Here is a 27927-nt window from a genome sequence, read left to right on the forward strand (position 1 = left end):
AGAGCCACCTTGTCAGAATGCAGCATTACTGCTGCACAAGGTGGCTCTTTTACTTTCTAATGGCTGGAGGGGGTGACAGAGTCCCTTTAATGTCCACTGCCAATATGAACTCGCCTTGGCTCACTCCATGACTGCCAAAACCAAAAGACAAAATATTTGGCACCCTTGGTTACATAGTGGTCATTCCTCTATTGACCCGCACCACCTTGTTTGACCGTTTACTTGAGTGGGAATAAATAAGTAAGCATAATTGATATGTCGGTTTTTGTGTTTGTAATATTCTTATTCTGACACAGTTTGCCAGGACCCCTTGTCTATAACTGAACTGCTAGATAATGTCTTGTGAATGCCTATACTCCTTTCCTCCCCCTCCCCCCCTATTCCCCCTACTCCCCCTACCGTACCTACCCTTCCCCCCGCTTCTCTCCACTACTTCCTACTTCTTTCTGATTGGTTTTGTTTTCTACTTACTTATTTCTGGTCATTTTTAGTTGACCTCTGTTACTGTTATTACTGTTTGACTGCACTGTATTGTTTTGGAAATCTTCAATAAACACTAATTGATACAAAAAAAAAAAAAGTGCAAGCTGATAAAAAATGGGAGGTCTAGCAGAACCTAATTTTGTTCATTATTATTAGACACCGCACCTAGGCATGATCCCATCGTGGTCTTCTAAACCTGCCTATACAAAATGGATTGCCCCAGCTCACCCCAACTCCCTGATCTGGATTGGGTATACTTTCCCCGGGTCAATAGACCTATTGGGTCCAATGATGCACACCAGAAATATATGGAGAGTTTGCTCTAAAAGATTCAATCTGACATCAATGAATTCTGCCCTTACTTCCTTCCTTTTTCATCCGAATTTCCCTGAAAGTTTAACCCAGTCATTTACCGGAGTATGGACTCAATCTGGCTTGTTTAACTTTGCTGAAATAATTAACTATAAAACACAAATTCTACATTCCTATGATGAGCTGAAAACAAAGTTCTCTCTCCATTCTCTTACATTATTTAAATATATTAAAATTAGGCACTTTGCCTCATCATTATTCCACGGTCTACAAACCTCCATTCTTACCTCCTTCGAGAGACTGTGCAAAAATAGTTCAACAACAAAAGGTTTATTATCTAGTATTTACAATATTCTACAGGCTCCAGACACAGATTCCCTAACTAGACACTCTCATATGCTCAAATGGGAGGAATATCTGGGTAAAACACTGACCGTAGTAGAATGGAGAAATGTTTGGACCAGAGCAGCCAAGACTGCATCATGTATTTCATACAAAGAAAATCAGTACAAAATCCTTCATCTCTGGTACCATACGCATACATTTTTATATAAAATGAATCCATCTATTCCTTCCCTTAGCTGGCATTGCATCCTGTCTAGAGGTTCTATATTTCAAATTTTCCATTAGATTGCTCTTACACATGTTAACAGCAGCACGCTGTTTGATTGCCTAACATTGGAAGCAAACCTCTCCACCTTCCCAACTAGATCCATATTCTTGCAGCAAAGATATCAGGAACTTTGAATACCTGGAACACTTAATGACAATACTGTAGAGAGATTTAACCTAGTTTGGTCTCCTTGAGATTCTTTTTGGTCCATGTTAAATATATGACCTCTATGAGTTGGTAACTAGGTCGTAACATTTCATATAATTTCCCTCACCCCTTTCCTTTTGTCTGAGTCTGTGTGTTTGTTTGTAAAATTTTACTCTTTATCTACAGTACTTGAAAATGTTTAACTATTACTATAGTATAAGACTGGTTGTTAACCTATAAAATGATAATGAAAAATCTAAAATGCCTAATTCTTTTTATTTTCCTGTAAAATTTGAAAAATTTTCAATAAAAATTACAATTTAAAAAAGGTACAAGTTGAAGGTTTTACTATGGCCCTCACAGTCCCCTGAAATTAACATCTATTTTGAGGTCTAGCCACAGATTTTCAAAGCAGTGCATGCAAGACGACCCAGGAATCTCACAGAACAGGAAGAATTTTCCAAGAAAGAATAGATGAAAACACCTCAAACAAGAACTGAAAATCTCTTGGCTGGCTACAAAAAGTGTTTACAAGCTGTGATACTTTCAAAATGCGGCGCTATTGGTTATTAACCGTGCAGGGTACCCAAACTTTTGCATCAACTCATGTTCCTTTTGTAATTTTTAAAATGTAAAATAAGAAAATATATATTGTGACAAAGTCATTTGTAAAGCACTGGATGGGAGATATGTATCACTGAGGTTGTTAGCTTCAATCATATCAATCTAGGGAAATTGCTCCATCACACTAAGTGCTGAGAGGGGTTAATCGGTTATTTTAAGGGCTAGCTTTTTAAGTGAACAGCTGAAGAGTAGGTGGGAGGCTGTTCAGCATATCTCCTCCCCAAAGTGGGGTTTAGAAGGTAAATAGTCAGCCTTCTGAGTAATTCGGTGGTGGGTGTGCCTGGAGTTGTGAACTCCAGAGCTGTGAACTCCAGAGCTGTGTGTGGAGGATGCAGATCTCCTGGATTAGAACGCCTTTGCTAAAAGGACTAAGAAGCTGGACTCTAATCCAGGTTGCCTAACTAGCACTATTGTATGAATCTGTTACCTTTTGTTTTACCTTATGCCAGACCAAAGCTGTATTTGAGGACTGCAGTAAACCAGCCAAACTTTAAATAGAAACAATTCCTGTGTTTGCAAATTACATTCTTTGCAAATCGATAAAAACTCCAGACATGGAGTAATCTCAGAAGCATTTACCCCTTAGATCCTATTTGTATTTTGGGTTGCATATGAATAAATTATCTAAACTGCTCTACATAATGGAGTGCTGAGTTCTTTAATCCATGCTGGGATATGGAGTGGACCCCTACTTGTGCATCCTGAATACCGTAGTGCCGTATATGATCTTCTTTAGCAATATGACACACTCGTGATGCTTCTGCGCTTTGTCAGTGGAAGAGAGAAGTGAGCGTATTTTACCCTTTTCTTATTACATTTGCTGTAATTTTTTTAAGGCTGGATAAAACCCCTTAAAGTTTGCTATATTAAGGTATGTAACAAATGAAGTGCCAAATTTAAAGTTTGCTACATTTATTATACATGGTAGTCTATTGACTGCAATGGAAGCAGTGCTACACTTCCTCAGTAGAAAATATGAAGACACTGGTAAATTTCCGGGTCGATTACAGTTATAAGCAGGGTTGAGCGACTTTAACTTTTTTAGGATCGAGTCGGGTTTTGCGAAACCCGACTTTGTCAAAAGTCGAGTCAAATCGTCCGATTATCGCGCAAAGTCGGGGATCGACCGAAACACGAAACCCAATGAAAGTCAGTGGGGGAGCAAAGTCAGTCAGTCTCTCTCTCTCTCTTTCTCGTCCCTACAAAGCAAAGTTTGTTTTGGGCTGTGGAAATTGCTACATCCCAAACGGTAATATGGCGGTTTTCCGCCTGTGACGCCGCAGAAAGCAAGCCGGAACCTATGTCATCACGCTGCCCACACTCCTTCATTGGCTGAAAAATGGCGGGGAAAGCGTCATATGAAACGCGACTTTGGCGCGAAGATCGCCGACCGCATGGCCGATCCCACAGTGGGATCGGGTCGGGTTTCATGAAACCCGACTTTGCTGAAAGTCATCGATTTTTGAAAATATCCGATCCATTTCGCTCAACCCTAGTTATAAGTACTTAAGAATTCCAGGAATCAACTGTTACAGCTATGGAGGGACATCAGTGATTGTCGGCTATCACCAAGGTTTTCAGTAGTCATTCTCTCGATGTTGGAACATTCTGTCCTTAGAGCTGTCTCATGAAAGGGGATTGTCCTGATCAGACTGAAAAGCCTAAAGGGGTTGTCCGGGCAAAATAAAACTTTGCTCAAGAGATGGGGTATATAAAAAACAAAACTCTGTATTACTCACTTATAATACTGGCATCCACTAGGACCCAGCACAGGCTGGTCCATGTTCTGCATAGACACAGGAAGCAGTGATTACTACTACTACTGCAGCCAGTGATTGGCTGCATCGGTAAGGTGACATGAGCAGTCATGTGATGTTTTATAATAATGTACTGCTCAAAGTCACCTGATTGCTGTAGTCAATCATATGCTGCAGCGGTTCAGTGGCTGGTGTAACTGCATTGGATCAACACGGATGCCGGTAGGCAAGTCTATCTAAGTTTTTTTTTGTTATTTTTGGTACATCTTTTGGCAAAGTTTTACTTTGCCTGGACAATCCCTTTAAAAGCAACTATGAGTGGATCAAGGAAACTCCACTTCTTATTTTAGAGCATGGCTAATTATGCAGATAAACCTAAACCACAGCAATGGACATAACACATTTCTAGAAGTACAACTCTACCAAAACAGCAAGCACAAACAACAGATATTGCATATACTGTGCTGTATTCCATAAGAACACCAATGCTTTGGTCCCTAAGGAAATTTTCTCCAGGTTTTTGGAATCCTGGAAGAGAAACACACATATTATATTGACAGGACAAAGAAGATTAGCCAAAACATTGTAAAAAGTAAGGAGACATATTCAGATTTGATGATAATTTATCTAAAGTCAATAAAAAGGAAGTAAAGCAGGTCTACTAAAGCGTTATTTTTATGCTTTCCAATATGGAATATATTGACTTGGTATGCTTCATTGGATGTTTACCTTATTTATTTGACTTTTTTATGGCTGTCACAAAAATTCATTTTTCTCTATGGATACCGGTATTGAGATAGGAAGGTGAGTACAAATGACAGGACACTAAGCAGATTATCAAAGCACATAGTGAGAAACAGAATGCAAGATGACTACCGTATTTTTCTGACCATAAGACGCACTTTTTTTCCCCCACATTTGGGAGGAAAGTGTGGGTGCGTCTTATGGTAGGGATGTAGCATGTGGGGAGGGGGGCAGCAGCAAGTGGGATCGCACTGTTATCCCACTTCAGGAGGCAGAAAAATGTCCCCACTGCCGGGAATCAGCGCTGGGGAAACCATGTGGTCCTGATGATTAAGTGCAGTGAATATTCATTAGCTACTCCCTGCCCACCTATCAGCTGAGCAGTGAGCCGGGAGCAGCAAATGAATACTGCACTTAAGCAGCAACACACATGGTTTCCCCAGGGCTGATTCCAGCAGCAGCTGGGGAGATCCATGTGTCTGGGGGAGAAGGAGGCAGCAGCGGCAGGGTCCGGGGGAGAGGAGATCGCTGTGTACCTGCCTGGGCTGGAGCTGAGTGCTGTGCAGTGTGCACAAGGAGGACCTGTGATGATGTCAGAAATGGGCGGGCTGGATCATCACATGGCAGCACAGAGCCCTCCCTCTTCTTGACATCATCACAGGTCCTTCAGACTCCAACACTAGAATCTGCTGGCTTCCATTACCTGTGCTGTTGAAAGGTAACAAGAGGGAGGGCTCTGTGTGTGCAGCCATGGGATGCTTTCACCTCACCACAGTGGCTGGCTGCCACAATTAAGAGGTTAGTCTTTCCAAAACACAATAAAGCGCTCTGCCACTCCTTTAGTGAACTATAACTCCCAGCATGTCATAGGATCTGCAGGACATGCTGGGAGTTATAGTTCTCCCATGGGATTTTAAAGCAGCACTCCAGTGTTATTTTGCAGTGCTGGAGTGGTGCTTTCAATATAAGCTCTGTGCCCCCATTCTTATACTCACCCTCCAGCATCTTCATATAGTACTTCACAGACACCACATTGGTCCCGCAGCTTCCAACATAATAACATACTATTATATATAATAACACCACATATAATAGTATGTTATTAAATATTTTACCACATTTTTTTGCTTCAAATATTTTTTTCCCTATTTTCCACCTCTAAAACCTGGGTGCGCCTTATAGTCCGGTGCGTCTTATAGTCCGAAAAATACGGTAATATCTACAGAATAACCTCTGTAAAAGACCACTACCCATCTGGATCACATTTCCCTTCTCTTTTGTATGTAAAGACTCTTTCAGTGAGGGGTATTCCCTGCCAATTCCCATTTGTTGAGATGGGTCAAGGAAGCAAAGACCAGAGGGAATCGGGTAATCATCACAACGGGACCTGTGAGCAATTAGTAAGGGTGGGAATCACTTCTTTAAACTAGTTAGAGCCAATTGGAGATTTATTTTTTTTTGCTACACAATGTTTCACTCTAGGATTTCTCTGAAAATTAACAGCTAATAGAGATGAACAGATCGATTCCGGTGACTTTGGTCCAGCGTTCTGGGCAGTGGTACCCGGCAGCTAGACCGGAGTCCGGCAAATATCTTAGCTTCTGGCATCCCCGGTGCTACATTCGATTTGTTAGGGCCGGCGTGACATCACCTGCTTGTCATATCATATCAGTCCTAGCTAATGAAAAGACATGCCAGGGATGATGGAAGAACAGATTTGCAGACCACCTGTCTAGCCGCCAGGTTCCACTGACCTGGATGTTAGACCGAAGTCCTGCGAATCAATCTACTCATCTCTATTAATAAAGCAAGAAAAATGGGCTTGGCTAGGACAATCTACATTTATTAAGATCTGCATATATATTTTTTTAATTGCTGTAAACATACACCAGCAATGAAGTGATATAAGAATGAAGAAAAGAGCCCAACATGAGCGGTTATGTACCACATGGTTGACTTTGTTAAATTAGTCGAAGTGTGTTCTAAAAGTGTGGATTACATTAGAATTAAAACCTGAATTGAACCTGAAGGGAACTGAAGGTAACTGGCCAGTCACTGCAAACAATGTTTCTGTTTGTTGTCACTTTTACCCCTATAATCTTTCACTTTCTGCTACCTCCCCCAATCCCCACACCAAGTAAGGAACTGTTCATCTCCTCTTCAATCCTCCCCATCCATCTCACCTCCTCCTCAGAACTGTTCCTTAACATACAATCCTCTGTCTCAAAGCACAGGCAGCCCCCTCACGCCCTCTCCTGCTCCCACCTGCTAACACTATCTCTGCTCCTTCTCACTGCTGGTGATATCTCTCCAAATCCTGGTCCTCCTCACCATATTCCCAGTCATTTCTACCTCCCACCCACGCTCCATCACAAACTTCCGTAACCTCTCTAACCTTATACCCATTCACCCAGCCCCCGCTTCCCCAGTCCCACTAACAGGAGCTCTGTGGAACGCTCGCTCTGTCTGTAACAAGCTTCCCTACATCCATGATCTTTTTGTTACTACCAAACTTTCCTTCCTCGCCATCACCGAAACCTGGCTCACCCCTTCTGACACAGCCTCCCCTGCTGCACTCTCTTACGGTGGCTTCCACCTTTCTCACACACCCCGCCCCAGCAGCAAGCATGGCGGAGGAGTTGGTTTTCTCCTGTCAGATAACTGCTCCTTCACCCCAATCCCACTGCCACCCTCTGTTACCCTCCCTTCCTTTGAGGTGCACTCTGTGCGCATCTACTCCCCCTCCAACCTCCAACTGGCTGTCATTTACCGCCCCCCAGGGCCAGCCACCATCTTCTTTGACCACTTCACCACCTGGCTACTTCATTTCCTTTCTGCAGACATCCCCACTATCATCATGGGCGATTTCAACATCCCCATTGACACTTCCCTCTCAGCTGCCACTAAACTTCTATCTCTCTCTTCCTCCTTCGGCCTCACTCAATGGTCTTTTGCAGCCACTCACACAGATGGTCACACACTGGACCTCATCTTCACCCGCCTCTGCTCCCTATCTAACCTCTCTAACTCACCTCTTCCTCTTTCTGACCACAACCTTCTCACATTCTCATCCCTCTCCACTCCATGTCTAGAGTCCCCACCCCACAAACTTTCACACCCTCGCAGAAATCTCAAACATCTTGACCTACATTCATTCTCTGAATCCCTCCTCCCTCTCACAGACATAAGTTCCATACACAATGCGGATGACGCTGCCGCTCTATATAACACCACAATAGCTGTAGCTTTGGAATCTGCGGCCCCACATACACATACCAAAGCTCGCAAAATCAACAGACAGCCCTGGCACACCAGCCTGACCAAAGAACTGAGGCGAGCTTCCAGGGCTGCTGAGCGCAGATGGAAAAGATCCCACTCCAACGACCACTTAATCGCATTCAAACAGTCCCTCAATACTTTCAAGACCGCACTCGCCACAGCTAAACAAACCTACTGCTCATCTCTCATATCCTCCCTGTCTCACAACCCTAAACAGTTATTCAACACCTTCAATTCTCTCCTCCGTCCCCCAGCACCTCCTCCCTCCCCACTTATCTCTGCTGAAGACTTTGCCTCATTCTTCAAGCAGAAGATTGATAACATCAGAGACAGTTTTGGTCAACAAGCCCCAGAGCCCTTCCTCCCAACTTCTCTACCCTCCACCTCCAAAACCAACTACTCCACCATTACAGAAGATCAACTCGCCACTCTACTCTCAAGATCGCATCTCACCACCTGTGCACTTGACCCGCTCCCATCCCACCTCATCCCAAACCTCACCACAATCTTCATCCCAACCCTAACCCATCTCTTCAACCTATCACTAACAACTGGTGTTTTCCCCTCAAGCTTTAAACATGCCTCCATCACACCTATCCTCAAAAAGCCCTCTCTTGACCCATCCTCTGTATCTAGCTATCGTCCTATATCACTTCTCCCCTATGCCTCAAAACTACTGGAACAACACATCTACCTTGAACTGTCCTCCCATCTCTCTTCTTGCTCCCTCTTTGACCGCTTACAATCTGGCTTTCGGTCACACCATTCCACTGAAACTGCCCTAACTAAGGTCACCAATGACCTCTTAACCGCCAAGAGCAAGCGACACTACTCTGTTCTCCTCCTCCTCGACCTGTCGGCTGCCTTTGACACAGTGGACCATTCCCTATTATTACAGACCCTCTCATCCCTTGGCATCACAGACTTGGCCCTATCCTGGATCTCATCATACCTAACAGACCAGACATTCAGCGTCTCCCACTCACACACCGCCTCCTCACCTCGCCCCCTATCTGTCGGAGTCCCACAAGGTTCAGTCCTTGGGCCCCTGCTCTTCTCCATTTACACCTTTGGCCTGGGACAGCTCATAGAATCTCATGGCTTTCAGTATCACCTCTATGCTGATGACACACAGATCTACATCTCTGGACCAGATATCACCTCCCTACTAACCAGAATCCCTCAATGTCTGTCCACTATTTCATCCTTCTTCTCCGCTAGATTTCTGAAACTTAACATGGACAAAACAGAATTCATCATCTTTCCCCCATCTCACGTGACCCCCCCAACGAACCTATCCATTACAGTAAATGGCTGCCCACTCTCCCCAGTCCCACAAGCTCGCTGCCTCGGGGTTATCCTTGACGCTGATCTCTCCTTCAAACCACATATCCAAGCCCTTTCCACTTCCTGCCGACTTCAACTCAAAAATATTGCACGAATCCGTTCATTCCTCCACCAAGAATCTGCAAAAACCCTAGTCCATGCCCTCATCATCTCTCGCCTCGACTACTGCAACCTCCTGCTCTGTGGCCTCCCCTCAAACACTCTCGCACCCCTCCAATCTATTCTAAACTCTGCTGCCCGACTAATCCACCTGTCCCCCCGCTATTCTCCAGCCTCTCCCCTCTGTCAATCCCTTCACTGGCTCCCCATTGCCCAGAGACTCCAGTACAAAACCCTAACCATGACGTACAAAGCCATCCACAACCTGTCTCCTCCTTACATCTGTGACCTCATCTCCCGGTACTTTCCTACACGCAACCTCCGATCCTCACAAGATCTCCTTCTCTACTCTCCTCTTATTTCCTCTTCCCACAATCGTATACAAGATTTCTCTCGCGTATCACCCCTACTCTGGAACCCTCTACCACAACACATCAGACTCTCGCCCACCATCGAAACCTTCAAAAAGAATCTGAAGACCCACCTCTTCCGATAAGCCTACAACCTGCAGTAACCACCGATCGACCAAACCGCTGCATGACCAGCTCTACCCTCACCTACTGTATTCTCACCCATCCCTTGTAGATTGTGAGCCTTCGCGGGCAGGGTCCTCTCTCCTACTGTACCAGTTATGACTTGTATTGTTCAAGATTATTGTACTTGTTTTTATTATGTATACCCCTCCTCACTTGTAAAGCGCCATGGAATAAATGGCGCTATAACAATAAATAATAATAATAATAATAATAATAATACCATTTTCATTATTTCCTAAAAGGGGTATTCTTACCTCCAAGATCCTATCCCAATATGTAGTAGGTGTAATAATAATATTAGGAAATACCTCCAAATAGAAATGTAGTATAGTTCTTCTGCTTCGCTATGTTACTCTATGTAGGCCATTGCAGTAGCTTAGGTATCCATGATTACGACCAATAACAAAACAAGAATAGTGATAAACAAACATGCACTTATAAGGTGTTATCCGAGTATGCTCATGTGCTAGCCGAGTGTCTTTGACGTGCTCATATAAGTCCACGGCCCTGCATGTTTCGCTGCTGTTCGACAGCCACAACATATGCAGGCATTGCCTAAAAACAGTAAATCAATGCACGTGTTGCGGCTGTTGAACAGCTGGGAGACATGCAGGCGTGGGGACTCAAACATATTTTTCGAGAACACCGAAGACATTGTTAGCACACGAGCATGCTCAGATTAGCTAACTCACTATACTGCACATGGGGTAAGCAGCATAGCAAATCAGAAGAACTATACTACATTTCTAATTGGAAGTAATTGCTAGTATGGTTATTATTACTCAGACTACATATTGGAATAGGATCTTGGAGATGGAACTACCCCTTTAACTCAAGCTTGCCACAGCACTAATCTATCATGCCCGTGGTTTTTTTTTGTTTGTTTTTTTAACTGAAAAATGCCTTATCCCTCCTCATTCTCCTCATTTATTTCCATGGGTAACAAGCCTTGGAACAAAAGCGTTACAACCTCCCATAAGTAAAATGTATTTGAAATGATACAGAAGATTGTCTTTCTTCTACTACTCACTTCCTGTGACCTCTATTTCTGACTTTTCTTATCATTGTCTGACACAAAACAATTCTTGATCTAATATTTTTGTGTGCCCTCATTATTTTTTCAGGATTATTGCATTGTTATGGACCCCTTAAATATCATATAACATCAAATGAACGATCGTTTGGCCGACAGCTATAACTCCCAACTCCCCCATATACAGCAATGCTCGGCTAAGGCTACTTTCACACTAGCGTCGTGCACTGCACGTTGCTATGCGACGTTGCGGCGCACCGACGCTAGCTGTGAATGCGCCGCACAATGGGGGCAGCGGATGCTGTTTTCCAACGCATCCGCTGCCCCATTGTGAGGTGCGGGGAGGCGGGGGCGGAGTTCCGGCCGCGCATGCGCGGTCGGAAATGCTGCAGACGATGCACCAAAAAACGTTACAAGCAACGTTTTTTGGTGGCGACGGTCCGATGCAACACGACGCAACCGTCACACGACGGTTGCGACGTGTGGCAATGCGTCGCACTGCGTCACTAATGCAAGTCAATGGAGAAAAAACGCATCATGCAAGCACTTTTGCAGGATGCGTTTTTTCTACAAAACGACGCATAGCGACGTGCAGTGCATGACGCTAGTGTGAAAGTAGCCTTAGTCGAGTGTCCCGGTGTTCTTGGTGAGAGAGTCACTACTAGACTCATGTGATGGCAAATTTAGAACGTTGACTTCTTCTCTTCCATGACATTATTGGTTGGGGAGACGTCAGGAGGCCCCCAACACATTACAATGTTGTCCGATCGTGCTGAAATTGGTGAATTTGGACAACTTTAGTCGGTGTATGGGGCCCTAAAGGCTGTGTAAGCAAATGATCTAACCATGCACCAAATCATTGGTTTAATTATGAAATACGATGCAGTATACACTTAAGAGCTAGTAAAAATCTGAGGAGTTTTACCTGATGGTTCCCCATGAATCTTACGGCTCTCGTTCGGAGGACACATCACCCTCTGCTCCACTGCTTGCACTGGGATCATCCTTACTTCGGGGGACACTCTTTTCTCGGCTGGAATCTGAGGGTCCTTTGGCTCTTGACTTCTCTTTTCTTTGTTGCTGTTTTTCAAGCTTTGCAAGCTGTTTGGAAATGATGAATACACTAAATGAACACTTTTTACATAACGAGGCCACATGTTTGCACAACAAAAAGAGCCAGTGACTAGAAATGACAATTAGTAAAGTTTAACGGCTACCCTTACTAGTATATGCCAACTTTGCAATTTTGGGTGAAAACCCTCATTAAACAGATGTTATTTCTACTTTGATAACCTTTTACCACCATTTCAAATTGAATAGCATAAATAGAAAAGTCTACTGTATGCTTGTGTCTGCATTCAGAACCTCAGTCACAGATCTGGCTGAAAAAAAAAAAACTTTTCAAAAACTTGTAGCACGAAGCGCTTTTTCGTCTGATAATATTGTGGTCACACAATAGAAACTTGATGGAATGAATTATACTCAATGACATAATCTTATAAATGTGTCCCTACTATATGTGTAATGATTGTGGCTGGGCAGAGCTGCTCCAGTTCGCTGTTGTCACATACCACAGCTTCTGGCAAGGTGGGTGTGGGGAGTGGGACACAAGTCATTTATGATAAGTGAGTATGCAGACTAAACAGCAGAGGCTTGCAGATGCTAATTTCAGAATTACCATGTTTCTCTGTCAGTTGTATGACAGGAGTGAGTTTTTCAGATGCTTCTCCAGCCCTCTGAGCTCCGAGTCAGTCAAATACAAACTCAGTAGTGGCAGGAGCTCCTATGCCTCTGACTTGATTTATGAAAACGATCACTCCTGTGTTACCTCAGTCAGCGAAACATGCTTCCTCAGAAAGCAGCAGCTGCAAGCCGCAGCTGTTTAGTCTGTATACTCACTTATCATAATTACCGTATTTTTCAGATTATAAAACGCACCCAAATTTTGAGGAGAAAAATAGGAATATTTTTTTTTTTTAATAAAATGGGGGTGCTTCTTACAATCCATGTGTCTTACTGATTTACCAGGGGTGGTGGCTGTGGTGAAACGGAGTCCCAGGGTCACTGCTGGAAGAGGCAGGAGTGGGGTGATGCTGCAGGCCGCAGTATGGGATGAGGGAGTGTTCTGATGTGCGGCGCACCACTGTGGGTGTCCGGTGCTGCTGCAGGGGTGTCTGGCGGTGCTGCAGGGGTGTCCAGTGCGGCTGCCGGTGCCTCCGATGCTGTGGGAGGCTCTGCCGACATTTTGAGAAAGGAAGCCGGGCCCCCGCAGCACCCCCTCATCCCAGCCTGCGGCCTGCAGCAACGGTATCGGTAAGGTATATCCGCATTATAAGACGCACCACCATTTTCCCCAAAACATTTTTGGGAAAAAGGTGCGTCTTATAATCTGAAAAATATGGTAATTTATGCTTCCCTTCTAGCTAGGAGCTGTGGTGTGTACCAACCATGCACTGGAGCAGATCTGCATGGTCAGACATTGCCATTACACAGTACACAGCATGGGCACATTTATAAGATTATCTCAGCACAGGAACTTTTTTTTTAAACCCATCCAATTGTGTAAATTATAATTATTACAAGATCTATTGATTAAAATGTACTTGTTTGTGGGACCACCCCTTTAAGGAAGAAATCCATGTTTCACTTAAGATAATGTCAAGAAGATCACTTTAGTAAACGTTTGCATCCTGGACACCTTTTGATTTCTAGTAATTATATCCAAACACTTTTAGGACCACCAAGATATTACCACCAATTGAAACTATGACACAGCATAGAATAGTAAGCCACAATCATGCATAAACTTTCCATAAATACGAATAACACCATAAGGCAACTGTATAGGAATGATTAGCAAAATCCCAATACAAAATGTTTATGTGCTTGGGAAGGGACAACACTACCAAACACAAAAACTACCCCTATAACATTACTCTTTATTGATTAAGTACGGATAAAACCAACAGTAATAAAAATTATTTAAAAACATCCCAAAACAAAGAGGGACTGTTAGCCTGGGAATCTGAGCAACAGCCCATGACGGGATAAAGTATGAAAAAGAAAATAATATACCTTCCCTATCCCTAATAGGCCCTAAGGTCTGATGGCCTTCCTATCTGCGGAGGTTGGCACCCTAATTTGCGATGTGGTGCCCCCGCTCCACGGCGGCTGTCCCTTCAATCCCTAGGCAATCCCTTAGGCCTCTTTCACACTTCTGTCTTTCAGCTCCTGTCACAATCCTTCGATTTTTGAGAATGCAGGATCCTGCATTTTCCCGAGTTGTATTAGCGACGGATTGTGACAGATGGCCATCCGTTTCATCCGTCACGCACTTAATCCATCAGAAAATAGCGGTCCGTCGTGCGGAGAAAACGTTCAGAGAAACATTTTTTCTGCACGTCGGAAAATCGGTCAGCGATGCATCCTGCGCTGCCCGTCATTGGCTATAATGGAAGCCTATGGATGCAGGATCCGTCGCTGACCGTCACACACAGGAATCCAGCGACGGATCACGTTTTTCCCCTCTGAGCATGCCCGAAAGGATTTTCAAATCAGGGAAAAAGTCTCTAACCCCCCCCGGACATTTGATTCCCTGAAATTTCTCCATTGAAATTGTGCCAACAACACAAACGACGCATCCATCATTACACTGGATGCGTCACACACGTTTTTCACTATTTTCATAACGTCCAGCGATACGTCATTTTACTGCACAACGAGGCACAGCAGAACGCTGAAGTGTGAAAGAAGCCTTAATCTATCAGAATCACAGACCACAGAAAACAATTGATTATAGATCAAATTGATCTATATCTATGTTAAATACTATTAGCTACCATAAACAGCACTACTAAATAGATATAATAGATATAAATCTCTATCTTATAGTTAAAGCTCCCTGCTCCGCTATAGGATTATCTCTAGCATTAATATCAATTAGAGCTTGAATAAATATGATGTATCGACAAACACTGGAGCAGAGGTATAGAGAACTATGCTGGTTCTAGGCTGCCATTATAGATATCACAAGAGAAAAATAAAAACATTTTTAATATTTATATATATGCACGGAGTACTTAATATCTATAGGAAAGCCTAAAATTCCGGACTGTCAATGAGCAAGGTAAATTCACATATGCTCCTATTTACCACAGGTAACAATATTCTCATGTGTATAATGTGCAGTTCAGATACCCAATATCATAAAGTGCTGAATCATAGTTAATAAGTTTATACACTTAGCTCATAGCTTCACGGCCAGTCGCTTCAGTCAGCTGTGAAAATGCACTAGCTCCCACTGCTTGGGACAGTATAATAAGGTATAATATTTTCTTCTCTTTTTCATACTTTTTCCCGTCATGGGCCATTGCCCAGATTCCTGGGCTAACAATCCCTCTTTGTTTTGGGACGTTTTTAAAAAATTTTTTATCATTGTTGGTATTATCTGTACTTAATCAATAAAGAGTCATGTTATAGGGGTAGTTTTTGCATTTGGTAGTGTTATTTCACTCCCCTTTGTTATCTTGACAGACAGTTGGTTTAATGTGCTTGGGTAGGGGCACTCATTGGAGCCTCATCTCCCCTTTACTCAGTTGAATGAACAGGATCAAAACAAGGTAAAGCAATGCATTTGTAATACCTGTGGTGCAGTGACTAATGTTAGAGCCAGGGGGGGCTGTGTGTGCACTTCAAGATGCACTTGGAGGCATAGTTGTGATGAAACAGTGACTGGCAGTGTTGTGAATGGCCGATATGTGTCGCAGAGGGAGTTTGCGTGGCAAGTCTGATGTAACGTGGTTGTTCTGGGACCTGTAGTCCCTCAAGAGTTTGTGTAATGTTGTATAATAGTCAAGGGAGACTTACTAGGCTAGTTGTGTGAGAGGGGGCGGGACAAACTAGCCACACATCCACACTCCCACCCAAGGGAGTGGTTAAAAGGTATATAACGTGACCAGGGTGTGGGTCACATGTTCCTGGGAGGTTCCTGTGTATGGATCCGTTTGTTCCTGTGCAAGGTCCTGGACGGTCTGTGTTGGAGGCTCCTGGGAGTGGAGTCGTCCTGGAAACACCTAGAGACCGTAGACCTGGACGGTCGGTGTTGGAGGCTCCTGGGAGTGGAGTCGTCCTGGAAGCACCTAGAGTCCGTAGACCTGGACGGTCTGTGTTGAGGACCTGGGACTGACGTGAAGTCAGCGTGAGGAGTGGAACTCCTGAAAGGTATCCCCGGACAAGGGGATTATAATGTATGGCAGAGAAGCCTATCTGCTACGTGTACTGACTGATGTCCTTTAATGTTTCGTGGCTGTATTGAAACGGACTGTACCCTATGTGATTTATGTGGAGTTAAAATAAACCATGTGGACAGATTTGTGTGAGGAACCGTGCCTGTCTACGATTATTCTGCTGCCAAGAGAGTGTCCCCAAGACCCGTAGTGGGTGAAATGCTACAATTGGTGTTTCGAATGTGGGCAAAGATCGAAGGAGCACATGTTGCAGCACTGGCTGGTCTGAGCCAGAGGAGTAAACGGTCTGACAACCGTGTGTAAAACTGACCGGGGTCAGTGAGAATTGTTGTTGGTGGGATACCTTCGAGGAGAAGAGGGTCCCAGGAACCTGTGCGGCAATGACAGGTAACGGATGGAGATCCGTGGTGTACTGACCGGGGTCAAAGTGAAAGGAAAAGAGACACATTGTGTCTGAGCACCTCTGAGGCCAAGGGGTGTCCAGGAACCTGTGAAGGTTGCCAACGGGTAACGGTCTGAAAACCGTGTATTATGCTGATCGGGATCAGTGAGAAACTATGTTTTGGCTGTGTTAAAGCCGAGTGTGTAACAGATTGGAGTCTGTGCTATGCTGACCGGGGTCAGTGAGAGACTGTTTTTTTTTCTTAAAATCAACTTGCAGTGGATCGGCGGGTCCACGAAGGTGACAAGCAGCTTGCTGTGGATCGGCAGGTCCACGAAGGTGACAAGCGGCTTGCAGAGGATCGGCGGGTCCACGAAGTCTGCGGTTGAGCCATGCAGCGCGCTTGCAGCAAGAGGTTCTGCAGCAGCAGGAGCTGCAGTGGCGGTAGCAGCAGCTTGTGATCAGCACCTGGAGGTGCCAGTGACTTGGGACTGCAGCAGGAGCTGTAGCAGTGCCAGCAAGAGCTGGTGAAGTATTGGGAAAAAAAAAATTGTGCTCCAGGTTGTGCAGACTCTTAAAGGGCCAGTGCAAGCCCAGAGACATTCTGGTGCACGCTGCGAACTGGGGTCTGAGAGTACCGTTGAGTGTACCCAGAGAAGGGGTGGTGTCCCTAATAGGGTGGTGTCTCAAAAAAAAAAAGGGGCGGTAACCCAAACAGGGATGGTTGTTAAAAAGGGGCGGAGTCCCAAAAGGGGGCGGTATCCCAAAAGAGCGTAGTTGCCCAAAAGGGGGTGGTATCCCAAAAGAGCGTAGTTGCCCAAAAGGGGGTGGAGTCCCAAAAGGGGGTAGTGACCCTAAAGGGGGCAGAGTCCCAAAAAGGGGCGGTAACCCAAATAGGGGTGGCGGGGAAAAAGAGGTGGCGGTGAATGCATCATTGGACTGTAGCCAGGGACAATGGTACTATGCATGTCCAATCTGCCATAAGAACTACCCTCCTGGTGGAAGGCTACGTGGGTGTGTTCTGGAGTTAAACGCAGAGGTAGAAGAAGTATTTGGTCTGGTCGATTCGGGGAGCTCGGTGACCTTGGTAGAGTCTGCGGAAGACCAATTTGTAAGGTCTGAAAAGATCGAGGTCACCTGCATCCATCGGGACACTAAGGTCTATTCAGTGACCCGGGTGTACCTTGAGATGGTCAGGGGCTATACAAATCTTGAGGCCGCTATAATTCCTAACCTACCTTGTCCGGTGATAGTAGGCCGGGACTGTAAGTTATTCTCAGACTTGTGGGAGGAGGGTGTTCCTCTACAGCAGGAGGATGGAAGTCTCTCTGTTGTTGCAGGGGCATACGTTAAGTCAGTAATGGATCCCAAAATTGACGGGTCAGACATCGGGGTGACCAGTGTGAAGGGTTCGTCTGCCCAACTTACCGACATGTCACCTGACGTGTACCTCAAAATGACTGACAGTGATCTGGTAAATAAAACCTGTGAAGCTGACACCCTGTTAGAAAGGAACTTGAGGGTTCACCTTACTGTGGGGTGTGACAATGCTCCACAAGGTAAAGTCAGGATGGCAGGGGCAGCCATACCAGAAAATATGACCTGTGTAAGTGGCGACTGCTGGTTCCAGGATAACCAACCGGGTGGTGGTGACTCCCATTTAGACAAGGACGCCAGCGGGAAAGAGTGCAGTATAGCTGACTCAAGTACAAGTGGCAAGTCTTCCTCCCGGAGACGTAAAAGAGGAAATGGGTCTGAACAAATTGCACCTGGTGTGAAGGTTGATAAAGAAGAGGTCCAGGATCTTGCTAATGAGTTGTCTCATGAGAAGCAAAAGGTAACAGATTTACAGGCCGAGTTAAGGCATCTGAGACAAGCAGCTGAGCACCGGGTAGATGAACTAGAGAAGGAAGTCTCTGAGCTCAAACATCACCTGTCAACCTGGCAAAGTGTGAATAAAGCCTTAAGGGAAGATGTGGAAGGGCTCAAAGAAGCATTAAGTGGTCTTCTGCAAGAGAAGAAGATGCTGGTCGAAGACTCACAGCGGCGGTACCAGAGTGGTAACGAGGTGAAGCTACATGTGCCCATCCTGGCCAGGGATCTGGAGGAGTGTAAAGCGGAGGAAGAATTGGCACTAAAAACAGAACAAGACAGTCACCCGGTCGTGGCAAATATCTTATTGGAAAGGTCCATGGCAAAAAGGGAGCCGTCCGTCTATGAAGAGAGTGAGACTCCGCTCTTCAAGTGCGTGATAGATGTACCCGAAGAGGCGCAAGATGCATGTACCAGTGAGGGTGTGCATCAGGCCTTTAAAAAGGCAGTAGAAGCATGTAGTGTGCACTAGGCACCAGAGCCGAAACAGTTGGTGGTACTGTCGACTATGGAACTCACAGTGAAGTGGGTGGCTATCCTGAAGGATATGCACCTACAATGTCTTTGTACGAAACAGATGATCTTGTTAAGAAATAAGGAAGCCGCTCGACGTTTGGAGCATACCAGGAAAGCTCAAAGTCAGCTGGGCTTTGTGGAAGACATTGTTCAAGTACCCAGAAGTCTGGTGGGAAAAGTCATTGGAAGATTTGGAAAAGTGATGCAGGACCTGGTGAATAGATCCGGTGTGGTAAGACTGAGGATTCTGGATGATGGTGAAGTCCAGGTAACTGGTGAAGATGAGATGGTTCCATTTGTTGTAATTGGCTCAGTAGATAGCCTTAGGAGCATTCGAGTGCTTCTTGAATACCGGGTGACGTATCTAAAGGAGATAGAGCAGCTAAGACTGGAACGTCTGAAGATTAATAAACAGCTGCAGAATATAAGATGGCGACCACTTCCAACCCAGGGTATGGAGATACGAAAAGATACCCTAAAGATTAGAAGAGTCCAAAGAAGTGACTCCTCTGTTAGCTCAGGGCTGAGTGACCGAGGTGGGAGACCTGGTAGCAGACGTAGTAGGGAAGGGTCAGACTCAGACCAGACAGTCATCTCGACTGTAAGTGGGTTGACCAAAAAGGGTCTGCTGACATAGACGGATGGTGACTCAAGGGTTGAAGCCCAGGGCCGACAAACTGACCGCTGGGGGCGGGGGAGGCCTATCAAAGGTGATGTGGGTTCCCGGTATCAGAACCCCAGGTTTATGTCATGTGTCCACCCCGATAGGGTTGAACAAAGGGGGAGGTATGTGGTGCAGTGACTAATGTTAGAGCCAGGCGGCGCTGTGTGTGCACTTCAAGATGCACTTGGAGGCATAGTTGTGATGAAAGTGACTGGCAGTGTTGTGAATGGCCGATATGTGTCGCAGAGGGAGTCTGCGTGGTAAGTCTGATGTAACGTGGTTGTTCTGGGACCTGTAGTCCCTCAAGAGGTTTGTGTAATGTTGTATAATAGTCAAGGGAGACTTACTAGGCTAATTGTGTGAGAGGGGGTGGGACAAACTAGCCACACATCCACACTCCCACCCAGGGGAGTAGTTAAAAGGTATATAACGTGACCAGGGTGTGGGTCACATGTTCCTGGGAGGTTCCTGTGTATGGATCCGTTTGTTCCTGTGCAAGGTCCTGGACGGTCTGTGTTGGAGGCTCCTGGGAGTGGAGTCGTCCTGGAAACACCTAGAGACCGTAGACCTCGACGGTCAGTGTTGGAGGCTCCTGGGAGTGGAGTCGTCCTGGAAGCACCTAGAGACCGTAGACCTGGACGGTCTGTGTTGAGGAACTGGGACTGACGTGAAGTCAGCGTGAGAAGTGGAACTCCTGAAAGGTAACCCCGGACAAGGGGATTATAATGTATGGCAGAGAAGCCTATCTGCTACGTGTACTGACTGATGTCCTTTAATGTTTCGTGGCTGTATTGAAATGGACTGTACCCTATGTGGTTATGTGGAGTTTAAATAAACCATGTGGACAGATTTGTGTGAGGAACCGTGCCTGTCTACGATTATTCTGCTGCCAAGCGAATGTCCCCAAGACCCGTAGTGGGTGAAATGCTACATACCGTAATACACTTAATCGACTCTTATTGGTCACAATGGAAAAACACATTTTGTCTCAGGTTTATATAATGAAGTTACATAACTTCAATAGCAATGTTCAAAAACATATTTTTACATGTGTGGCTTAATTTCTTAGGGCTAAAAGTCAACTTTTACTTTTTTACTTTACTTTTATCTTGTGTCATGTAATCTGGTGTCAAGGCTACTTTCCCAGTTGTTCTAATTTTCTTTACATATAATTATGTCAGTCTCCCAAAACACTAATACCAAACTGTACCATATATTTATTACAATTTTATATTAATGCGCAAAGTACAAGTTAGAAGTGACAGAATGATATGCAATAACTAATGTCAGGGATCTAGCGTCAAGTATACATTATGTGTCTTTTGTAGTTTAGCTCCTACCCCTGTTCTTTCTTTCATATACTCTTGTACTTTAATCAATTTTTAATGAGCATTTCCGCTTCTCTTCTAGATAATCAAGCTGGAAATAAACGTACAGATGCCATCGGAAACTCCAATACAAATGAGAATTTATTGCAAGTACAGTAATTGTGCTTCTCAATGTGAAAAGTCTTTAAAGTGAACCTGTCACCAAGTTTGGCCCATAAGAGATATGGCCATCACTGTTCAGGGCTAATATACAGCATTCTATAATGCTGTGTATGTGCCCTAACACCACCTGTAAAAGAAGAAAAATAATTTTTATTATACTCATCTGCGGGGCGGTCCGGTCCGATGGGCGTTGCTGGTCTTGGTCCAGCGCCTCTCATCTTCTTTTGATTCCCGTCCTCCTGCTTGCTTCGTGTGGATGACGCATCCCTTCGTCACCCACACAGTCTCCCCGGCATCGCTCTCCTGTGCAGGTGTACTTATCTGTCCTGTTGAGGGAAGAGCAAAGTACTGCAGTGTGGCAGACGCTGGGCCTCTCTGACCTTTCCTGGCACCTGCGCACTGCAGTACTTTGCTCTGCCCTCAACAGGACAGATAAGTACACCTGCACAGGAGGGCGGTGCCAAGGAGATGCATCATCCACACGAAGCAAGCAGGAGGGAGGTGCCGGACCAAGAAGAGTGACATCCATCGGACCGGACCGCCCCACAGGTGAGTATAATAAAAGTTATTTTTTTTCTCTCACAGGTTGGGTTGGGGCTTATCTACAGCATTATAAAATTCTGTATATCAGCCCTGAAAGGTGATGGCCGTAACTCGTATCAGCCAAACCTGGTGACAGGTTCCCTTTAATCTCTTCACTCTGCCAACAGTGAGAACCTAAAGAAATATATACGGCAAATTTATTATAGAAAAAGGAATCCCAACTATTAGTATGGGAAACAGTTTCTGCAATTTCAACAAACTTTCCATATATCAATAGTAGGTAGAAGAAACTTTTAAATATACCTTAATCGGAAAAATCGGCTTCTTTTCCATTTATGAGCTCATTCTTTTCCTCCTATCTCACCTGAACTCATCATTCATTCTCAAAAACTACTGAAATCTGTTCCAATTAAAGCAAGAAGCACTAGCAGCAAAATGCGGTGTCGAGACGTCAAGATTAGAAATCATAGTAAATTCTATGGAGAGAGGGGCAAGGGAATAGGAGAAGTCAGCACAGTTAAGGCCCCGTCTCACTTAGCGACGCTAAAGCGATCCCGACAACGATACGACCTGTCAGGGATCGTTGCTGCGTCGCTATGTGGTCGCTGGTGAGATGTCAAACAGTGAGATCTCCAACGATCGCTGCTGCGATTTCACTGTTTGACATCTCACCAGCGACCTGTAGCGACCTGTACAACGATGTCACATGGGAGCTATTATGACGATTCAGTGTCTGAGTCGTCAACGAGGTCGTTGGTAAGGTGTCAAACACAGCGATGTGTGCTACCCAGCGGGACCTCAACGATCAAAAAAAGGTCCAGGCCATTCAGACACGACCAGCGATCTCACAGCAGGGGCCTGGTCGCTGCTACGTGTCACACATAGCGAGATCGCTACTGAGGTCGCTGTTGCGTCACAAAACTTGTGACTCAGCAGCGATCTCGCTAGCGATCTCGCTTAGTGAGACGGGGGCTTTAGAGACCAGGCAGATATTGATACAATTTCTTCAGTGCTGGATTCACAGCTACACAACTCAGTGTATAATTTTCTCAATGCAACATGATGGTCTATTTGTGCTTTTTGAAAGGCCACTTTGTCACCAAAAACACACTGCTCAAAAAAAATAAAGGGAACACTAAAATCCCACATCCTAGATATCACTGAATGAAATATTCCAGTTGTAAATCTTTCTTCATTACATAGTGGAATGTGTTGAGAAGAGTGAAACATAAAAATGATCAATGTAAATCAAAATTAATATCCCATGGAGGTCTGGATTTGGACTGATACTCAAAATCAAAGTGGAAAATCAAATTACAGGCTGATCCAACTTCACTGGAAATGCCTCAAGACAAGGAAATGATGTTCAGTTGTGTGTGTGTTGCCTTCCTGTGCCTGTATGACCTCCCTACAATGCCTGGGCATGCTCCTGATGAGGCGGCGGAAGGTCTCCTGAGGGATCTCCTCCCAGACCTGGACTAAAGCATCCGCCAAATCCTGGACAGTCTGTGGTGCAACGTGATGTTGGTGGATGGTGCGAGACATGATGTCCCAGATGTGTTCAATCGGATTCAAGCCTGGGGAATGGGCGGGCCAGTCCATAGGTTCAATGCCTTCATCTTGCAGGAACTGCTGACACACTCCAGCCACATGAGGTCTGGCATTGTCCTGCATTAGGAGGAACCCAGGGCCAACAGCATATGGTCTCACAAGGGGTCTAAGGATCTCATCTCAGTACCTAATGGCAGTCAGGCTACCTCTGGCAAGCACATGGAGGGCTGTGCGGCCCTCCAAAGAAATGCCACCCCACACCATTACTGACCCACTGTCAAACCGGTCATGCTGAAGGATGTTGCAGGCAGCAGATCGCTCTTCACGGCGTCTCCAGACTCTGTCACGTCTGTCACATGTGCTCAGCGTGAAACTGCTTTCATCTGTGAAGGGCATAGGGCGCCAGTGGCAAATTTGCCAATCCTGGTGTTCTGTGGCAAATGCCAAGCGCCCTGCATGGTGTTGGGCTGTGAGCACAACCCCCTTCTGTGGATGTTGGGCACTCAGACCATCCTCATGGAGTTGGTTTCTAACCATTTGTGCAGACACATGCATATTTGTGGCCTGCTGGAGGTCATTTTGCAGGGCTCTGGCAGGGCTCCTTCTGTTCCTCCTTGCACAAAGGCTGAGGTAGCGGCCCTGCTGCTGGGCTGTTGCCCTCCTATGGCCCCCTCCACATCTCCTGATGTACTGGCCTGTCTCCTGGTAGCGCCTCCAGCCTCTGGACACTATGCTGACAGACACAGCAAACCTTCTTGCCACAGTTTGCATTGATGTGCCATCCTGGATGAGCTGCACTACCTGAGCCACTTGTGTGGGTTGTAGAGTCCATCTCATTGTACCACGAGTGTGAAAGCACAACCAACATTCAAAAGTGACCAAAACATCAGCCAGAAAGCATTGGTACTGAGATGTGGTCTGTGATCCCCACCTGCAGAACCACTCCTAAATTGAGTGTGTCTTGATAATTGCCAATAATTTCCATCTGTTGTCTATTCCATTTGCACAACAGCATGTGAAATTGATTGTCAAACAGTGTTGCTTCCTAAGTGGGCAGTTTGATTTAACAGAAGTTTGATTTACTTGGAGTTATATTCTGTTGTTTAAGTGTTCCCTTTGTTTTTTGAGCAGTGTATATTACTTGCCAAGAAATGTTCACAATTATGAACAAATAGTGAATAGAATTTATAAAATTGTAGAGAAATGAATATATTAAATCCTTAAGGAGGACCTATCAGCAGACAATTTGCCCCCAAAGGTATAAGTGTAAAGCCCCTTTAATGCTTATTACATTCACACCTTGCTAGTAGAATTTGGTTGGGGCATTTTTAAGAAATATATTCTTGAAGTTTTACACTCAAGTGTGGCAGGACCGGCACTTCATGGCCCACTGGTAGTTGACTAACAAGTCATTCTTCGCTAAGTGACCTGTCTTCCCAGAGTGGGTGCCATCATTGTCCTGGTTTGTTTCATCATAAAGGGCAGTGCAGTGAGCTCCTACTTACGTTGCAATATAAATGTACTGGCTCCCGCAACATCACTGTGAAGACACAGTCATTGCCCGGGTTCATTGCAAAGACATTACCTGTGCAGTGTGCCCGTAATTACTAATCTCGCAACGTCATCAGGAGCTTACTGTACAGGTGCCACCCCTTATGATAAAACAAACCTGGGCAATAAAGGTGCCTGCACAGAGGAGACAGATCAGGGAGGGAAAAGTGACCTGTTATTCAATGACCAGTAGGTGGCAAATTATAGCAAAGCTAAGGAGTGAAGTGCCCACCTCACTGCACTTGAGCATAAAGCTTCAAAAACAGATTTCTTAAAAATATCCAAACAAAATTGTACAAGCTACGTATGAACGTAAAAAGCATTAAAGTGACTTTACACTCATATTATTAGTTAAGGGTCGAATATCCAGCTGACAGGATATTTATCTTGCATAGTTCATTTTGTTAATAAAACTCATTTGCACTATATACCGTAAGCCAACCTAAGCAGCAAATGTCAGCTACAAAAGTGAAGCAATGGTCAACACTTTTCCAAACAGAACAAAAATAAAATGAGAGCATGGCATTCATCATGAGATGAAGAGAGCAAATAATTAATGAGCAGGGCCTTAATTTATATTCCATTAACTAGTCACCTAGAAAGCAATGTGATATACAGCAGACACTACAGAAGTATAGAAATAGGACAATCTAAATATTTAACTGGCCTTGGGTAAATGTCTTCCATATTTCGATTCATATTTCTTCAATTAAACGTCCTAACACTTTGATGGTTAAATTAGCAAAAACTTTGAGTGCAGCCTTGTGAGCAGCTTGGGAACGGATTAGTGTATGAGATTAAAAATGGTTTGGCTAATGAGAAGTAGACCTTGTATCATCAAGTGTGGGCCATTTATATGTACACATTTTCTACACGTTACTTTTATATTGGTATTTTTGTACCTCTATAGTCAATGGTTTTGCAACTCACCAACAATAGAAATATGCAGATTAAATTTAAAACTAAAATGTTACCTCCCACCCCACATCCTTATTATCTAGGGTTCATCAACATACAGATCTTTGTGATCCATTGGGGGCCACCTTCCCTGGATCATGACCCTAATGATTTTGTCTTAAAATCAGTCCTTACGTTGCTGTATTCCTTGATAATCAAGGCAGTGAAGTTGCCATAGTCTTGACGATGCAAGCCAGGACAACTTAATGAAGACTAATCACATTTCGTAAATTTGTAATTTTTCTAATCTGGTGTAGATGCCATTCTCCTGAATCTAACATACTGTAATGTTTTTCCAAAACCGAATACATGGGCCAGCACAACTGTTGGTATAAGTGTATTTTGTAGGTGCACATTCACATTGTGGCCTTTAACAGACAAATATAGTCTGGAATAAAAGAATAGCTACCCTGCAGTAAGTAAATAAATAGTAGTAATACATGTAAAAAAAAAAAACCCATTGGGTACCAAAAAGCATAAAGGCCATCCCACCATGACAAGGTGTACCCAATCAGGATGGTTTATGCTGGCACATAGCGAGGTAAGATACTATAGCTAGGGACCATCCTGTTGAAGTGCGATGGCTTTTTTTTTTACATGGACTACTACTATTAATTTACTTACTGCATGGTGTTTAGTGTTTTTACTCTAGGTTATATATGTCTGTTAAACGCCAGGCACACATTACATGTATATGAACAGGTGTGCTGGTCCAGGTTTTCGGTTATACTTTAGTTCTTTATACATTTAGCAGTGTGCTCACTTGTTTAGGTGTAAAACATTTGGGTCTGGGTCATTCTCTGCCCTTATCTATTTCGAGGACTGCTGGTACGTAGAGAGATGATTTACTAAAGGTAGGGACCATTCTGATAGGGTAAACCTTGCTGTGGTGTCATGGCGTTTACGTTTTTTTTTAATCAAATAAATGTCAACTAAGTACCCTATGGTTTTAACCCCTTTCTGCCATCGGACGGAATAGTACGTCCGATGACAGAACCCCTGCTTTGATGCGGGATCCGGCGGTGAGCCCGCATCAAAGCCGGGACATGTCAGCTGTTCAAAACAGCTGACATGTGCCTGCAATAGGTGTGGGTGGAATCGTGATCCGCCCGCGCCTATTAACTAGTTAAATGCAGCTGTCAAACTCTGACAGCAGCATTTAACAAGTGCTTCCGTCCAACGGGCCGGAAATACGCAAACCGCTGACACCCGTCACACGATCGGGGGTCAGCGGTGTGTCGGCATGACAACCAAAGGTCTCCTTGACGCTCATAGCAATGCTCTAATTCTACTACATAGGGCCGATCTGAACATTGCCTCTATGTAGCAGAGGCGATTGAGTTGTGGCAGCTTCTAGCCTCCCATGGAGGCTATCGAAAAATGCCACAAGTAAAAAAAATGTGTTTAAAAATATGAAAAAAAAAAATAAAATAAAAGTTCAAATCACCCCCTTTTGCCTCATAGAAAATAAAACAATAAAAATAAAATCAAATCTACACATATTTGGTATCGCCGAGTTCAGAATCGCCCAATTTGTCAATAAAAAAAAAGGATTAACCTGATTGCTAAACAGCGTAGCGACAAAAAAGTCAAAACGCCAGAATTACGTTTTCTTGGTCGCCGCGATATTGCATTAAAATGCAGTAACGGGCGATCAAAAGATCATATCTGCATCAAATCACGAAAAATGGAGACGCTAAGGGTAATGGAAAATTGCGCAATTTATTTATTTTTTTTTTAGCAAAGTTTGGAATTTATTTCACCACTTAGATAAAAAAAAACCTAGACATGTTTGGTGTCTATGAACTCGTAATGACCTGGAGAATCATAGGGGCAGGTCAGTTTTAGCATTTAGTGAACCTAGCTAAAAAGCCAAACAAAAAACAAGTTTGGGACTGCACTTTTTTTGCAATTTCACTGCACTTGGAATTTTTTCCCGTTTTCTAGTACCCGACATGGTAAAATCAATGGTGTCGTTCAAAAGAACAACTTGTCCTGCAAAAAATAAGCCCTCACATGGCCATATTGACAGAAAAAGAAAAAAAAGTTATGGCTATGGGAAGGAGTGAAGTGAAGAAAACGCAAAACCGAAAAAAGCCCCGGTCATTAAGGGGTTAAATACCTTACTATTATTTAGTTACTGCAAGGGTTTCTAGTCATTGTTTTTATCCCAGGTTACGT

General features: G+C 44.4%; 1 protein-coding gene across 3 annotated transcripts in view; it reads right to left on the bottom strand.

Annotated features, from left to right (window-relative positions):
• The window catches only part of DTD1 (D-aminoacyl-tRNA deacylase 1), a 258513-nt gene that overhangs the window by 95070 nt on the left and 135516 nt on the right, over positions 1-27927 (bottom strand). For 2 of the 3 annotated variants that reach the window (XM_077282814.1, XM_077282813.1), the window contains exon 5: positions 11900-12075. In XM_077282814.1, coding sequence (XP_077138929.1) covers positions 11920-12075 — 156 coding nt within the window. In that variant the 3' untranslated portion in view covers positions 11900-11919. Of the gene's footprint in view, positions 1-415; positions 4465-11899; positions 12076-27927 lie in introns of those variants that run through there. The other variant, XM_077282812.1, reaches the window with a different exon arrangement.

Source organism: Ranitomeya variabilis, chromosome 2 (assembly GCF_051348905.1).
Source record: "Ranitomeya variabilis isolate aRanVar5 chromosome 2, aRanVar5.hap1, whole genome shotgun sequence".
In the NCBI taxonomy this organism is placed as follows: Eukaryota; Metazoa; Chordata; class Amphibia; order Anura; family Dendrobatidae; genus Ranitomeya; species Ranitomeya variabilis.